The sequence below is a fragment of the Sinocyclocheilus grahami genome, unplaced genomic scaffold (assembly GCF_001515645.1).
Source record: "Sinocyclocheilus grahami isolate Dianchi unplaced genomic scaffold, SAMN03320097.WGS_v1.1 scaffold528.1, whole genome shotgun sequence".
NCBI classification, from domain to species: domain Eukaryota; kingdom Metazoa; phylum Chordata; class Actinopteri; order Cypriniformes; family Cyprinidae; genus Sinocyclocheilus; species Sinocyclocheilus grahami.
The window spans coordinates 203,994-220,958 of NW_015505707.1; the positions used below are offsets into that span (position 1 = coordinate 203,994).

General features: G+C 34.7%; 1 protein-coding gene across 1 annotated transcript in view; it reads right to left on the minus strand.

Annotated features, from left to right (window-relative positions):
- Window positions 1-5,467: 5,467 nt before the first annotated feature.
- LOC107555256 (prostaglandin F2 receptor negative regulator-like) overlaps window positions 5,468-16,965 on the minus strand; it is a 34,780-nt gene continuing 23,282 nt past the window's right edge. The window contains exons 6-9 of the mRNA XM_016237998.1: window positions 15,793-16,185; window positions 14,563-14,670; window positions 7,177-7,482; window positions 5,468-6,277 (exon numbers count right to left, since the gene is read on the minus strand). Coding sequence (XP_016093484.1) covers window positions 6,114-6,277; window positions 7,177-7,482; window positions 14,563-14,670; window positions 15,793-16,185 — 971 coding nt within the window. The 3' untranslated portion in view covers window positions 5,468-6,113. The remainder of the gene's footprint in view (window positions 6,278-7,176; window positions 7,483-14,562; window positions 14,671-15,792; window positions 16,186-16,965) is intronic.

Below are 16,965 nucleotides of genomic sequence, written 5' to 3' on the forward strand. Positions count from 1 at the left end.
TAGCATGCTGTATTACTGAAATATTATATACTGTAAAAACAGTATATACTGTGTGCAGTATGCAATAAGCAGTAAGATATCGTGCAAATCATAAACTTTAAGGGTTAAAACAGCATTTTCAGTCTGGCATGGAAAGTGTCATATGGTTCAGACCGACTGTGGAGAATCCTGAGCACATGAGCACAGCCCACGTCTGAGAAGCTGGCATCGCTGGTTCATGATGGATGGATTTGTGCCCTGAGCAGCAGACTGCCTTACAAGGAGAACCGGACCTGTTTGTACACAGGAACATCGATCCAACATTGTCAGTGATCTTGACGGTATTTTTCCTCTGATATAAACTGTGCATGTGCCAGTCTCCATGTTAAGAAAATGTCCAGGGGCCACATTCACAACAAAAAAATTAAAAATTGTAAGAAGTGCAATTCTTGAAAAAATAAAAAATAAAAAAATCTCTCAAATATTTTAATAAAAATATTATAAAAATACTTTTTTTACGTAAGAAAACGACAAACATTGGTGTTATCTGAAAAATTGCATATTTTTGTCACTTCTGGCTTCAACTGAGTTTAGCATTATTTGATTTTTAAAATATTTTTATTTTCTCAAAAATTTTTATTATTCTTTATTTTTTTTAAATATCTTTGTTAAGAAGGGATAGTTCATCCAAAAATGAAAATTCTGTCATCATTTACTCACCCTAAAGTTTTTTAAAAATATTTTGAATAATGTTAATAACCAAACATATGACGGTAGCTATTGACTTCCACAGTGTGCATGTTTGGTTTCCAACATTCTTTAAAATATATTCGTTTGTGTTTCATTTTTTTATGAACAATGGAAAGAAAAAGAACATTCTTGCTGTTCTGTGAATCCATCCCCAGGTCATATTTCACACTATTTCACATTATGCACAACACACACACACAGATTTTTTTTATCATTTGATATTTCATTCCAAAAATATAAAATGAAATCTATTTTATACATATGTGCATGTTGTGCAAATATGTTCATAAACATGCACAATATATGTTGGCACAGTGACTGACAGGTTCAATGTAAATCTGTGCTCTCGCTCCGTTCCACTCCACGGTTTCTCACCCTGGTCAGTTTACATTGTTGCCATGACATTGACGAGACACCAAAGGATTCCTCTGTCTCTCTGAGCACTTTAACATTTACACAGAGGAGCAGAGAGTGATGTTCTCATAACACTCCTGCCCTTATTTTACCACTCGGCCCGGAGAGCTGCAGGACTTTACAGGGCACTGGAGGCCACACTGGAAAATGAAACCGCGTTTATGAGCTAATGACCTTATACCAGGAACCACCACACGCGTCCCAGGACGTTTACAAAGATCGAATGAAAACAGCCAAGACCAAATATTTGAGGTGACACTCTCACCTAGCAATACAATACTACAGTGTTTTTAAAAACGCCATGGCACATGATTATGATTATCATTCAGTACCACATAAAAGTACCATTGCACTACAATTGCTGTACCAGTAGTTTCCGTGATGCTTTGGAAGGAGAATATAAATGTTTCTGAATGAGCTTCAGGGTTGCCTCAAGAGCAGAACTGCAAATATAATAACACATATAAGTGAGAGTGAATTCGAGAAGAGCGACAGACTGCAGCTAAAAAAAGAAAAGAAGAGGAAAGTGGAACATGCTGCAACACACAGCCTACAAATTGCCCGTCACAAGTGACAAACGTCTTTCCAGTCCCACACAGCCAATCAGCAGCAATTACAGCAGAAGAGTTTCCCAGCGAGCGGAAAAAGATCAGAAACAAAACACAGAAAACATTTACTGTCATTTCCTTTGAGCGCCATGGAGGTATTTGACACATGCATAAAAATATATGGCGCTATCATATAGAATTCAGAGGTTTTCATAATATGTCAACAGTTTAAATCATTTCTATTTAAAAAAATGCTGTTTTTTTTAAGTTTCTATTTTCTAATCTGGCAAAAGTATCAAGGTTTCTACAAAAACATTGGGCAGCACAGCTGTTTTCAACATTGATAATAATCATAAATGTTTCTTGAGCAGCAGATCAGCATATCAGAATGATTTCTGAAGATCATGTGACACTGAAGACTGGAGTAATTATGCTGAAAATACAGCTTTCCATCACAGGAATAAATTACATTTGAACAGATATTCACATAGAAAACAGCTGTTTTAAATTGTAATAATATTTCACAATTTTACTGTTTTTCTGATAAATGCAGCCTTGGTGAGCAGAAGAGACTTATTTCAAAAAACCTAATATAGAGATGCATGAAACAAAAACAATTTAATATGTACATATGCAAGATGAAGCAAAAGATATTATAACATTTTAAATTTATTAATATTATTTATAATTTATTTATTTTTTAAAACAAATCACTGGACCATGACATCACATCCTGTTGCCCATATTCCTTCTAAAATATTTCTGTAATAATTTGGCATGCTTATTATCTAGTGTAACCACTCTTTAATCAGTTGAACCACATAACTCAATTTTTCACTCAACAACCCAGTCAATAACACAATCTTACACCAATCATAATTCAGTACGCAAATTAAAAAAATAACAAAGACCAACTGCTATTCAGTTTGACATCAACACAGTCATTTTCAATGGTGAACAATGTCAAAACAACAGTTTCAAACTTCAATCTTAATTTTCTTACAAAGTATAAACTTTACAAAACCCAAATACAGAAGCACTCTCAAGACTGAAAAGATCTAGACAATAAAGTTTAAATGGTCTGAATTAATGGCAGTTTAACACTGAGAAAAAGAGGTTGAAAACAAATCCACACCAGAATGTTTGCGGAGCACAAACACTGTGAATATCCACTATCTTCCATATGGAAGATTCACTGTTTTTTTTTTTTCCAGCATTGTTAGCCGATAGCTTCAGGAGTGGAGACAAAGACCCTCAGATGCAGACAAAGCGGAAAAAGATCGGCCGATGCCCTTGAGGCGTCACATAAGAGGAAAGTGCTTGTTCTGGGGGTCTCTTGGCCCTAATGCACAGCATTGAGTTTCAGCTACTTGTTCCGTGATGCAGCAGTGCAGGTGCAGAACAGAGGGCTGAGCTGTTAGCGGAGCTTCAAGACCAGGCCCAAGGCACAGATTCAACCTAAGCAAACCCTGACCTCCGTGTGATTCAGACTAACCCGAGTCGATATTTCACCAGCTCGAGGGGCGGGCACACTAGACACATAGCTTTCATTCATACTCATGTGATCGCGGGTGAAACAACAATATGAGTGAAACATATTGTTGACCCTAAACTGCAACTTCCCATTTAACTTTCTAAAGTGTCAAATTAAGTGAAAAATTATCTAAAAACGCTTAAAATAACTGAATCTGGTAACATGGTGGAGGCTGCACCTGAAGCCTCGTTCACTCCAGCAGCGATCATTTTCATACAAGGGACACTACTGTCTAAACTGAATTATACATGCAGACACTCATATGAGGAATTTTAATCAGCAAATTAGTCATTTAGAAAACACATTTTATTTTTGAACATGAACAGTTAGTTGCTATGGTGTTTCTATGCAGTTGCTAAGGTGATCTGGTTGGTTGTTACACAAAGGTTAAAGTGGTTTCTGAGCTGTTGCTAGGATGCTTTTTGTGTTTGTGATTTAGGTAGTTGCTAGGGCGTTTCTATACAATTGTTAGGATGCTCTTGGTCTTTGCTACAGCAGATTGTTTTAGGTAGTTGTTAGGGCATTTATATGCAGGATGCTCTTGATCTTTCTTACAGTGGATTGTTGTAGGTAGGTGCTAGAGTGTTTCTATGCAGTTGCTAACTTGCCACAGAGTTTTAGATGGTTGCTATGATATTCAAAGTGGTTTCTAGGCTGTTTCTATGATGCTCTTGGTGTTTGTTAGTACTTTAGGTAGTTGCCAGGGCGTTTGTATGCAGTTGCTAGGATGCTCTTGCCTCTTGGTCTTTGCTATAGTAGATCGTTGTAGGTAGTTGCTAGGTCATTTCTACGCAATTGTTTGGATGTTCTTGGTCTTTGCTACAGTAGGTTGTTTTAGGTAGTTGCTAAGGCGTTTCTATGCTGTTGCTAGGATGCTGTTGGTGTTTGCTACAGCAGGTTGTTTTAGGTAGTTGCTAAGGCGTTTCTATGCTGTTGCTAGGATGCTGTTGGTGTTTGCTTGTGTTTTAGGTAGTTGCTAGGGCATCTCTATGCAATTGTTTGGATGTTCTTGGTCTTTGCTACAGCAGGTTGTTTTAGGTAGTTGCTAAGGCGTTTCTATGCTGTTGCTAGGATGCTGTTGGTGTTTGCTACAGCAGATTGTTTTAGGTAGTTGCTTGGGCATTTCTATGCAGTTGCTAGGATGCTCTTGGTGTTTGTGTTTTATGTAGTTGCTAGGGCGTTTCTATACAATTGTTAGGATGCTCTTGGTCTTTGCTATAGCAGATTGTTTTAGGTAGTTGCTAGGGCGTTTCTATACAGTTGCTAGGATTCTCCTGGTTCCTAGATTGCTGTAGTTGCGGGGGTGTTTCTATGCAAAGTGGTTTCTAGGCTGTTCCTAAGATGTTCTTGGTCTTTGCTGCAGCAGACTGTGGTAGTTGCTAGGGCGTTTCTATGCAGTTGCTAGGATGCTCTTGATGTTTGTGTTTTAGGTAGTTGCTAGAGTATTTCTATGTAGTTGCTAGGATGCTCTTGGTCTTTGCTACAGTAGATTGTTGTAGGTAGTTGCTAGGGTGTATCTATGCAATTGCTTTGGTGTTCTAGGTAGTTGTTACACTGTTCAAAGTGGTTTCTAGGCTGTTTTAGGATGTTCTGGTCTTTGCTACAGTAGATTGTTGGTAGGTAGTTGCTAGGGTGTTTCTATCCAGTTGCTAAGGTGTTCTGGGTTGTTTTTACAACGTTTTAAGTTATTTTCAAGTTGTTGCTAAGATGCACTTGTTTGCTATAGTGTTTTGGGGGGTTGCTATGATGGTAAAAGTGTTTCCTAGAATGTGAAGTGAAGTGACGTGTGGCCAAGTATGTTGACCCATACTCGGAATTTGTGCACACACACAGTAGTGAACACACACACACACATCCCATGAACACACACCCAGAGCAATGGGCAGCCATATTGGTGCGGTGCCCGGGGAGCAGTTGGGGGTTCGGTGCCTTGCTCAAGGGTCTCACCCCAGTCGGGTATTGAGGGTTATTCACTCCCCCCACCACGGACACTAAGACTGTGAAACCCTCAACCTTCGGGTTACAAGTCCGTCTCCCTAACCATTGGTGCACGACTGCCCCAATCTTGCTAGATAGTTGTAACATTTTTAAAGTTATTGCTACAGAATTGCTGATCAATTCCTAGGATGAGTTCTGGAAGGTTGTTCTGGGGTATTACTAGGGTGTTGCTAGCTAGCTAAACAGATGTGGAATGTGGAAACAGAAGATGATGATATATTTTAATATTAGAAATTAATTATTTATTTTAAAAAATACTACTTATTCAAAAAATAATTTTTTCAAAAATCATATATTCAAATCTAGTGTAACCGCCCATCGCATTACAGTCAACCAGTTGATAATGGTTGACTAGTTAGCTTTTAGAGAGATGGGTTGGTAAACTCTGGATGGGTTGGAGAACAAAACTGAATGGTACATACATTACAACACAGAATCGCAGATAAAACGCCATCTTTCACAAAGTGACATGGGTTCAGCTCTTCCCGTGTCTTGCAAAAAGAGAGTAGCACCACACTCAGAAGAATCATGGTAGAAACGAGTGTCTTTAAACCCTGATCTGGAAGCAGACGATCTCTTTGGAGCTTGATGTAGAGTAATATAATCCTTCAATCTGTCAAATCCTGCTCGGATCTTGTCAGGTATCTCTTCTTGTTTCAATGACGAAACGTGCATAAATCCAACAAAACGTGCACCCAGCTGATATAAGAATGTGGTTAGTGCAATTTTTGAGTAGTTCGCCCTGGTCGTTGACTCTGATTCAGTAGTTTTGTCCTCTGAGATTGTAGTTTCTCCTTCCAGGTGGTGCATAACATCACGGGACGTGTCCCAGCGTTCATCAGTTGTCACCACGCCGTCCAGTTCGGCAGGGGACAACTGTACTGTCTTTGTCAATCCATCTCCAGCTCCATGAGTTTGTTGCGAGAGCGTGGAGTAGGTGTGGTGGTTTTACAGCAGCAGTGAGCACAGACCAGGCCCAGGATGAGAGAAACGACGCCTACAGTCACCGAAGCACAGACGCCGTACAGCAAAGGCAGCTTCATTGAGTCCCATACTGAAAGGGAACAAAAATATACACACTTACACAAAAAGTTAGTGTATATTCACAAAAGAATGATTACAAAATTATGGTATAAACTGCTTTTTAAGGTTTTAACAGAATTAATATAAACAATTATACAAATACCGAATAAATAAATAAAAATGTAAATGCATAAAGGCATAAATAAACAGATTAAGTAAATCCATGAATAAATAAATGCATAAATAAAAAAAGTACTGCATTACTAAATAAATGTATATATAGTAAATGCATAAATACATGCATTAAGTAAATTCACAAATAAATAAATAGATGCATAAATAATAAATTCACTAATAAAACATATATATAATAAAGCATAAATAAATTAATAAATGAATAAAATAAATTCACAAATAAAGAAATGAATAATAAATAAATAAATATTTTGTATATTGACAGATAGGACATTTTCTGTGAAAAATTACTTAATTTTCAGTCTTCTATCTTATGACTTGGAAAAAGTCACATGGATTGAAATTATGACTTATGTTGTTTTTTGGTCTTTTTGGAGCTTGACAGATTCACTATGCATTACTGGTGTATGGAAGATAACTGCTTGAACACTTTTTCTACTATTTATCGTCTTTGGAAAAAAGAAAATCATACAGGTTTTAAAAAAAGATTTCCTAAAAGATGACAACTACACATTTTGCTAGACTATTCCTCTACCAAGCAAATGCACAAGATTTCTTAATATTACACATGCATGCTACAACACGCATTGAGAAGTTTCGGATGAACGCAATTTTGTCGTGGGAACGAGTGTCAAATGCTGGCAGACTCCCATTAACGTATAAAAGCTTGTGAAACTTGCATGACTTGGTTTGAGGGTTACATTAAGCAATTCTGTGCACTTCTTTATTACTCACGTGCAAACTTCACATTAAGGAAGACTCTCTGTGAGGAGACCTCCGGCGCTTTGCTCCAGACCCCGGTGGCGGTCGAGCGGATCCAGGGTGTTGCAGTGCAGTAATAGTCACCCGCATCGCTGTCCTGTGTGCTGTGGACGTTCAGGGCAAATTTTCTGGGTCCCAGGCGCTCCAGGCTGCAGTCGCTGCTGTCGTTGCGAGGAGCCTTGTGCACAACACCCCAGCGGTCCATACTGGCTAGCAGGGACGGGCTGTTTGAGCCCCTCAGACGACTCAGAAACCACTTCATCTCGTACGCTACATCATCTGATGGGGAAGAGATCACAAAATTATGATTAATATGCACTGCAAATAAAAGCAGTAAATCAAAAATAAATAAATGCATAAATCATGTATTTAATAAACTCCTTTAAAAAATGCATGAATACGTAATTTAATGCATAAATTAAAAAATATGTTTAAATGTGTAAATAAATGCATACATAATGCATTTAATGAACTCTAATAAATGCATAGATAAATAAATGAGTAAACAAATGTGTAAATAAAGCAGAAATAAATGCATGTATAAATGCATGAATAAAAGCGTAAGTAAATGCATAAATAAATGTATACATATGCATAAATGTGTAAATAAATGCATGCATAAACCCATATATACTGTAAATGTATAAATGTGTAAAGTGCATTAATAAATAAATGTATAAATAAATGCATAAATAAACAAACGCATAAATAAAGCAAGTTTAACTTGCACTACTCTGTGTACAGGGAGTAGAGAACACTGCTCAGTATAATATAATACAATAACATTGTGTCATAAGAAGATATTAGGTTTCTAATCTCCATATGGAGCATAAAAAGCACAGAAAAATGCCTCTAGATTCAAAAAATATTACCAGTGAGGACATATTTTTAGGACTGCAAATCTCCAAAAATCACTTTCCTTTAAGATGCATTTATTTAAGGATACTCTACCACTTTTTTTTCTAGCATAGCTTATTATTATGAAGGTCGTGCCAAGATCTCATCAAATTGCAAATCTTTCAGCTCCATTTCTTGCAGAAGTCTTTTTCCCTCACTAACACACACTGGTTCAAAGAACTAAAGATCAATTATAAGATGTGGCATGTCCTACAAAAATAACGCTTTCTGTTTCCCATCGCTGGAACGGCAATGGAATGCACATCTATGCGCAGAGAAAGAGTGAAAGAGATGACTATAAAGCCACGATGGTCCCAAACTAGCAATTAGACTGACTATACCACAGCCCACTGCTGTCAAACCCACGCGCTGACTCAAAGACCTCTCCCCATTACACAGACTGGCACAGTGAATGTGGGGAAGAGGAGGAAGAAAAACCAACCAAAACATTGCAGGACATTAGCCTTGATGAAATTGTTATCGCTCTTTCATAGTTCAAGAAATCATGACGCATTCCTAAGAATGCTGTAAACCCTAAAAACACTGTAAAATTATGATTTAAACTGATTTACAGCTAATATCATACGCAAGTTTTAATAGAAGAATTAATGCAAATGCATTAATATATCAATTCATGAATGTATGCATAAATGCACAAATAAATGCATAGATAAATGAATAAATAAGTGCATAAATGCATACAAAATATAAATTATAAATAAATAAACACACAATATATTTATAATATATGCACAAATAAATAAATGTACACATGCATAAACAAATAAATGTCCAAATTCAGAAATAAATGCATAAATGCAAAAATATAGAAATGAATTAATGAATGAATGAGGGCACACATTTAGGTACTAATAAATGCACAAACAAATAAATAGATAGATAAAATATAAATAATTAAAAAATTCCATGTATTTCAACAATCAACTTCTCAGCTATTTCTCCTAACATATTCCTTCAGAGAAATAATACAAATCAGACATAACTTAGTCAATAATGGACAAAGTAAGAATACAGAGCTTATAAAATGAATGCGAGCACACTGAGGAGATGTATGTGACATTACTGGAGTCTTTTTTTCCGGAGAAACATCAGAGAAGCAGGAGACTCTCCATTTAATCTCAGTGCTGTATGAGAAACAGCGGCGTTACTTCAGACCTCACTGCTGATTTTTCAATCCAGTGGGGAAGATATAAAGAGAACTAAAGTGCACTGACCTGGAGCGCAATACATTTGAGTCATATTCGATATCCTGCTAATTACAGTTATTCTGTGGAGTCGTCAGAGGATTGTGGGTAATGTGGTTAATTATCAGCCCAGCGCTCATGTTTGACCAGAATGCTATTGTGCAAAAAGAAATCCTTGGACGCCAAACAGTCTCATTCATAGCGATGACCATTTTGCATGTTCAAGTGATTTTATTTTTTTGTGAAAATAATAAATCCGATCTCGCATCTAATCAGTGGACGATAATGGTAATGGTAAAACGGTAATGGCAGCGCTTTATCTTCATGACGTATCGAGTCGTTTGAGATAGCGAGATGCTCTCAAGCAGAAATGCGAAGGCTCTATTATTCCTCCCACGATCTCCTCGATCCCGTGTCCATCCTGAGCTAATGTGTGTGGAGCTTGACTTACAGTAATGAGGAAGGGTCAGCGGCAGGAGCGGAGCAGGCCTCGTGAGATACGAGCTGACGGACACGCACACATCTGGCCTGAGGGACTTATGAATAGCGCAATGGCATTCAATTTAATGTGCTTAACCCCAATGATCAGTGCAAGGGTCACAGATTTTTGTAGATCCTTTAAACACACATGTCAGTCCTCCGAATGTAAAGGCCTAATTCTAACTCATTTCCGCTGTGACACAATTTTGAAGTCATCGCAAAATGAAAATGTTCATTATTCAGTTTGTCTTCGTAATCTTTAGTAAATTAAATAACTGTGACCACCTCAGGACTAGAAAAGTTGTCTATTAGAAAATGTATGCAAATTTCATACATATTTACAGTTATTTATACAGCGCTTTTTACTGTGTCACATTGTGTCATGCAGCTTTACAGTATTAAAAAAGGGAAATAGTGTGTTGAAACAAACATATGTTTGTCTAAAACATACAACATAGAATATATACACAATTAAACGGAATTACACAACAACAACAAAAAAAATATATATATATAAAAAATAATTAAATATAAATGTATACGTTTTTAAAAAATGAGTTTATAATTTTTAAATTACATTTTTATATTATAAAAATACAATTACAATTTGAGAGAAAAAAACCCCCTACTGATTTTTATAATTTCACCTTCTTTTTTCTTAATACTTAAAGCCCGATCATCATGCTCTCCAGCATGATTTGAGATCTTCCAAAGAGCATCTCGAGCTTCAACAGGAATAAGAAAATCTGACCGACTGTAAGAGTGTCACATAACCAATAGAGAACTTTCCAAGTTTTGCATCTTATATTTTCAGTGTGCTGTCAGACATTTAGCCCATATATCATGAAGATGTCTGGAGGAAGAACTAAAGGCACATCAAGGTGATACAGATGCAGAGGCTTGACTCAAACCTGCTCTTTTCTGGGACAACAGACATGCAGAGCCTTACATAAAAGACAAAAGATGGTTATGAAGCCCTGCAGCCGAGGGGAAGTGCATGCTGTTCATCCCCTGAGATTACAGTGTTACTGATGTGGTAAGACTTTGGCCTTAGGAGGAAATAAAGCAGCGGAGAATGAGATCTATTAGAGGAATGATAGATTACAATGAGTTAAAGCATCCTTACAGATAAAACAACACGTCTCCAGGAAAAGCTGACACAATCTGATCTAATACTGTAATACACACAAACTCACAACTAAACACTTACAGAGTTAGAAACACGCACATAGAAAAGAGATCTCAATCAGTCCTTATGAGTGTTGTTTTTGTTAACTAATAAAAAAAAATGCTAATTGAAATAAAATACAATACTAATTCAATGAAAAAAATTAATCTTACAAGATTAAAAACTTGAGATAAAATGTCAGAATTGAAAGTGAAAGTGAGAAATTTTGGAAAATGTGAGATAATTGCTTGAAAGAATTGCTTGAAAAATGTCAGATTGCAAAGGAAAACAATTGCAAGGGAAACAAGTCTGAATTATGAGATATAAATTCAGAATTGTGAGATAAAAATGTCAGAATTGTGAGATACAAATTCAGAATTGTTAGAAAAAAGTCAAAATTGCGAGATAAAAATGTCAGAATTACAACATAAAAACTCTAAATAAAAACTAAGAAGTCTGAATTGTGAGTTTCAAAAAAAAAACTGAAAGGAAAAAAAAGTAATTGATTGTGAGATTATATTCTAGTTTTTATTCTATGCAGAAATAAGCTTTAATTGTTCCGTTTCTGGTTTATTCACAAAGAATGCATGTGATATTAATCAAAACTAGGTAACTTAAAATGGAGCTGCATATATTTTGAAAGGCTCTTATGAAGCGACTTAAACTAAGACTCATAAATAAGAGGTTATGCAGAAGTATAAACACACCTGAGGCGAAGTGCTGAAATAAATGGCTTGTGTGTGTGCATGTTACCTTATGTGGTTCTCAAACAGTTTTAACCAGACAACAAAAATCACACACACACATATATATATATATGTATTGCATATCTGTATACGATACAATAACTCTTTGAACTGCGTTTACATTATAAATGATAACACATGACGTCTTGATCTTGAGGCAGCGTGACATGTTGCTGCACGCTGAAAAACACACACAGCGTGACCCAGTTTCACATGACATCAGTTTATGAAGTCTTTTCCCAACATTAAACATTCATTTCCATGTTTGTGCTGCAATACAGGCAAGCGCAGACCCGTCTGAGCCAGATTCCACTAACGTCCTCCTAAAGACTGCTTTATTGCCTCATTCTGACCAACATTTAACCTCCAGCAGGTTACAAATATTTCCAGAGAAAACCGTCATCACAAAGGTGAAATCTGGATTCTTTGGGTGTTGAAATACTTTCTCATACTTCAGTTCAATGACTTGGTCATTTGACTTCCTTCCTTTCCTTTGACTTTATTTTTTACTTAAAACCTATATTTAGTTTTTATTAAAAAAGTCAATTATTGAAAACAAAATATATAAAATAAATGTAAAAATAAAAACTAATAATTAAAAAATGTAAAAATATAATGAGTAAAAGATCATGTGCAACCATCATAACTACAAAATAAATGCTTAAGGATATATATATTATATTAATAATAATATTATATATATATATATATATATAAAATTATAACTAAACTAATTATAGTTTACTACATTTAAAACTAAATTAAAAAAATATTTTCATTGCTTGAAATAAGATTGTTAACTGGAATAAAATAAAGTATGAAAATTATAACTAAACTAATTATAGTTTACTACATTTAAAACTAAATTAAAAAAAATATTTTCATTGCTTGAAATAAGATTGTTAACTGGAATAAAATAAAGTATGAAAACGTAAACTTTCATTATTTCAATAGTTGTCAAAGCAAATTAATCTTTTTTTTTCAATTTTGTTTAAATTAAAATAAACTAAAACTGAAATTAAAATTAATACAACCTATATCAATATAAGAAATAAAAAACTGCTAAAACGTCGCAATAAAATTACTAAAATTTTTACTAAAATTTAAATAAAAACAGAAAAAATAAAAACTAATTCAAAATATTAATATAAACTATAATTCTATACTAAAATAAACAAAGTCTTTCAGTGATACATTGCAAAACATAGACTACTTATTTATCAAAACAGTTAAAAATTAACACGCTATTGTTCATTATAAAATCACACTAACATATTATGGTTATAAAAGGTTCTGACTGTGACATGAAACAAAATAAAAAGTGACAGGTTTGCTGTAATGGAGAAATTAAACTCTCTGTATTTGTCTATATAGCTCTCAGCGAATCTCTCCTTTTCTTCTATTTCTCTTTTCTCACAGCACACATGAGTCAAAAAGGTGTGGCGAAGGTGTGCTCTCTCTCTCTCTCTCTCTCTCTCTCTCACACACACACACACACACACACACACACACACACACACACACACACTAGTGCTTGTTTTCAGAACAAAGTTCCTAATGCAACACATGCGGGCACGAGCACATCTGCTGCTCGCTGATCTGTTATTATTGCACAAATCTCATCTGGGTCTCGCTGTGAACCTGTTGATTTTGGCTGATGTGTGGAACATCTCAGAAACAGGGTTTGCATGATGTTTCTCAGCTGTCGCAGAGAAATGAGCGTCGTCTGATAGTGTTTAATGGCTGATAACAGCAGTCAGCGATAACATAATATAACCTAGTTATTCATGACCTGAGTTTAGTAAAATAACTCATTTGGCATGAGATGAACTGTTTTGAACTTAAAGTACTACTGTGATCTCTTGACAAAGTGATTTTTTCTCTGTAATGCTTCATTTGGATTTGTTTTAGCATCAATATATGTGATGAAAGTGAAACTAATAATGAGTTTGTTTCTTCATCAGATTTGGAGAAATGTAGCATTGCATCAGTGTCTCAGCAATGGATGCTCTGCAGTGAATGGGTGCCGTCAGAATGAGAGTCCAAACAGCTGAGAAAACATCACAGTAATCCACAGCACTCCAGTCCATCAATTAATGACTTGTGAAGACAAAAGAAACAAATCCATCATTAAAACGTTTTTAATATCAAAGTGTTGCTTCCAGCAAAAATTTGAGTCCATAATCTATAATAATGCTTCCTCTAGTGAAAAAGTCCATCTCCTGTTGTCTATCACATCAAAATCCAGCCACATATCTGTTTAGAGCTGTTGTAAACAGTGCTCGATCTGTGCAGATTTCTCTCCTGATTCAAACAAGGCGACTTTTTCACTGGAGGTAGTGTTATTATGGATTATGGACTCGTATTTTAGCTGGAAGCAACACTTTTATTTAACAAATGTCTTAATGATGGATTTGTTTCATCTTTTGTCTTCTCCAGATGTTCACTGATGGACTGGAGTGGTGTGGATTATTGTGATGTTTTTATCAGCTGTTTGGACTCTCATTCTGACGGCACCCATTCACTGCAGAGCATCCATTGCTGAGACACTGATGCAATGCTATATTTCTTCAAATCTGATGAAGAAACAAACTCATCTACATCTTGGATGGCCTGAGGGTGAGCACATTTTTAGCAAATTTAAATTTTTTTGGTGCAGTAAAATTGCATCTTGAATCGTTTCATGTTTTAAACATGAATCTAACAAGATTTACTTTATGTTTAAAGAAACAAACTATAGCATTCAAAATGTTTAAACTGATAATTCATTTACACCAGCAGTGTAAAGTTATTCATGATCAGCATTCATCTGTGCTGTTTATTTCATTTGTGTGTTGATGAGAAAGAGATGTGTGTAACTGGCCTGTAGTTGGAGACGTGCCGCTAACACTGACGTCACACTCCATCTTCACAGTTTCCCAGGGGAAGACACTCGTTGTGTCTGAACTGATGGACACATCAAACGTGGGACCTTGTGAGAAATGATAAAACAGGACAAAAATAACATCATTTAAGTCTTATAAGATAGACATATTAAAGCATACTGTATATTGAGCATTGTGTGTATTATTTACACTACTGTTCAAAAGTTAAGATTTGTTACATGTTTTTGGAAGAAGTCTCTTCTGCTCATCAAGGCTGCATTTATGTGATCAAAAATACAGTAAAAAAATTTGAAATATTATTACAATTTAAAATAACTCTTTTCTATGTGAACATATGTTAAAATGCAATTTATTCCTGTGATCAAAGCTGTATTTTCAGCATCATTACTCCAGTCTTCAGTGTCACATGATCTTCAGAAATCATTCTAATATGCTGATTTGCTTTTGTCCTTTTGATTTCAGGGTAAAATTTGATATAAATAATAATTTTACTAATAACAGTAGTCATAATAATAATAATAATAATAATAATAACAATAACAAAACAGCAACACCAACAACAACAATAATAATAATAATAATAATAATAATAATTTTAATTTGTAAAAGCACTTTTCTCAAGCCCAAAGTACTATAAGCCAAATAAGCGTCAAAATAAATAAATAAAAGAAAACAAAACATAATAAAATAAAATACAATATAAAATATAAAAATAAAGAAAATAAACTAATAAAATAAAAAGTAACACATTAATAAAATTAATTAAAAAACACTTTAACTGATTTTTTATTTCGTCACAAAATGTGAACTACATTATTGCCCTGCTCTCGATTTTCTGTTAATAATAACAACAGTAATACAAATAATAACAGTATTATTGTTATTTGCATTATTTTTATTATTAACAATAATTTTAATAATTGTATCTAATAATAATAATAATAATGGGATTATTATTAGTAGCATTTTATTATTAATAATATATATTTGAATAATTTTATTTGTAAATGCACTTTTCTCAAACCCAAAGTGCTACAAGCAAAATAAACATGAAATTTTAACAAAATAACATTTTATGATACACCAAATACAATAAAATAACAAACGCAGGTTACATAAACAACAACAATTCTAATCAAAAACGATTTCTTAAAGCAGCAGGGGCGTTCCTAATGGTAGAAATGGACATGCTTTTGTGCATTCTGTACCTTTGTGTATGAAATCGATCTGAACCTTATTGGACACTCCTTTGGCCATCTCAACCCAGTCTTCCCCGGGCTGCTTCGTCCAGGCCTTCATCTCACACCAGTAAAAGCCGCGATCGGTCACTTGCACCGCCTGGATCCGGAACTGGAAATCCCTCTTCCCGGTCTTCACCAGCATCAGGTCCCGGTCTTCCTCCAGCTGCAGAACCATCTCAGGGCCCAGGGAGGCCAGTTTGCGGCTGGGCGACCCGACGACGGCCTCCTCGGACAAGACGAGGATTGAGAAGGCGGTTCCCGGCGGGAGGTTCTGGACGTGAGCCTGGCAGCTCATCTCAAACGTGGAGCCTGCAGCCGAAGCTTCACGGAGACGCCGGGCCGCGGCACTGAGAACAGGACCTGAGTGAGACACATTAGGAGAACAAAACACATCTCATTAATAGTGTCTCCAAGACAGCAGTGAGATTAAATGAGACTTTAATTAATGTGCGTGAGGTTTCTCTCCTCAAACTGTGCTCATATTTGCTTATATTTGCTCTGCAATTAAAATTCAGAGATCTCAATCAGGGTTATCATTGTTAACTTAAAATGAAATTATTAAAAACATCTTGTTGATTGATAAAAATTTAATAAAAATAAAAAAATTATTATATTATATTACATTATTATATTATTAGTTAGAAATGTTGCCTAGGGCAACTAAATGGAATATAATAAAATATATTTAATTTATTATAAAATAAATATAATAAAATAAAATTTAATTTGAAATAAATCACATTAAACAAGCAGCAATAGTTACAAATAACAAAAACTAATAAAAATACTAAAAAGCACATAGCTTAATTACAAAGTAATACATTATTATTAATAATAATGATTATTATTATTTTAATTTAACATAATAAAATGTTAATATTTTATTTATTTTATATTATTGTTATTATTTAATATTTAATATAATATTCATATTAAAATATAAAAATATTAATTAAAATGTAGGATTATGTAATATTAAAATAACACTGATATTAATGCGATCTCAGCCGCTATCCTCATTATATTGCTGCAAGCAATATGAACATTAAATATTAACACAAAATAAAATTAAATGATTCACCAAACAATAAAATAAAAAAAGTTAAATAAAAGAAATGCAAAAAAAAAAAAAAAAAAAAA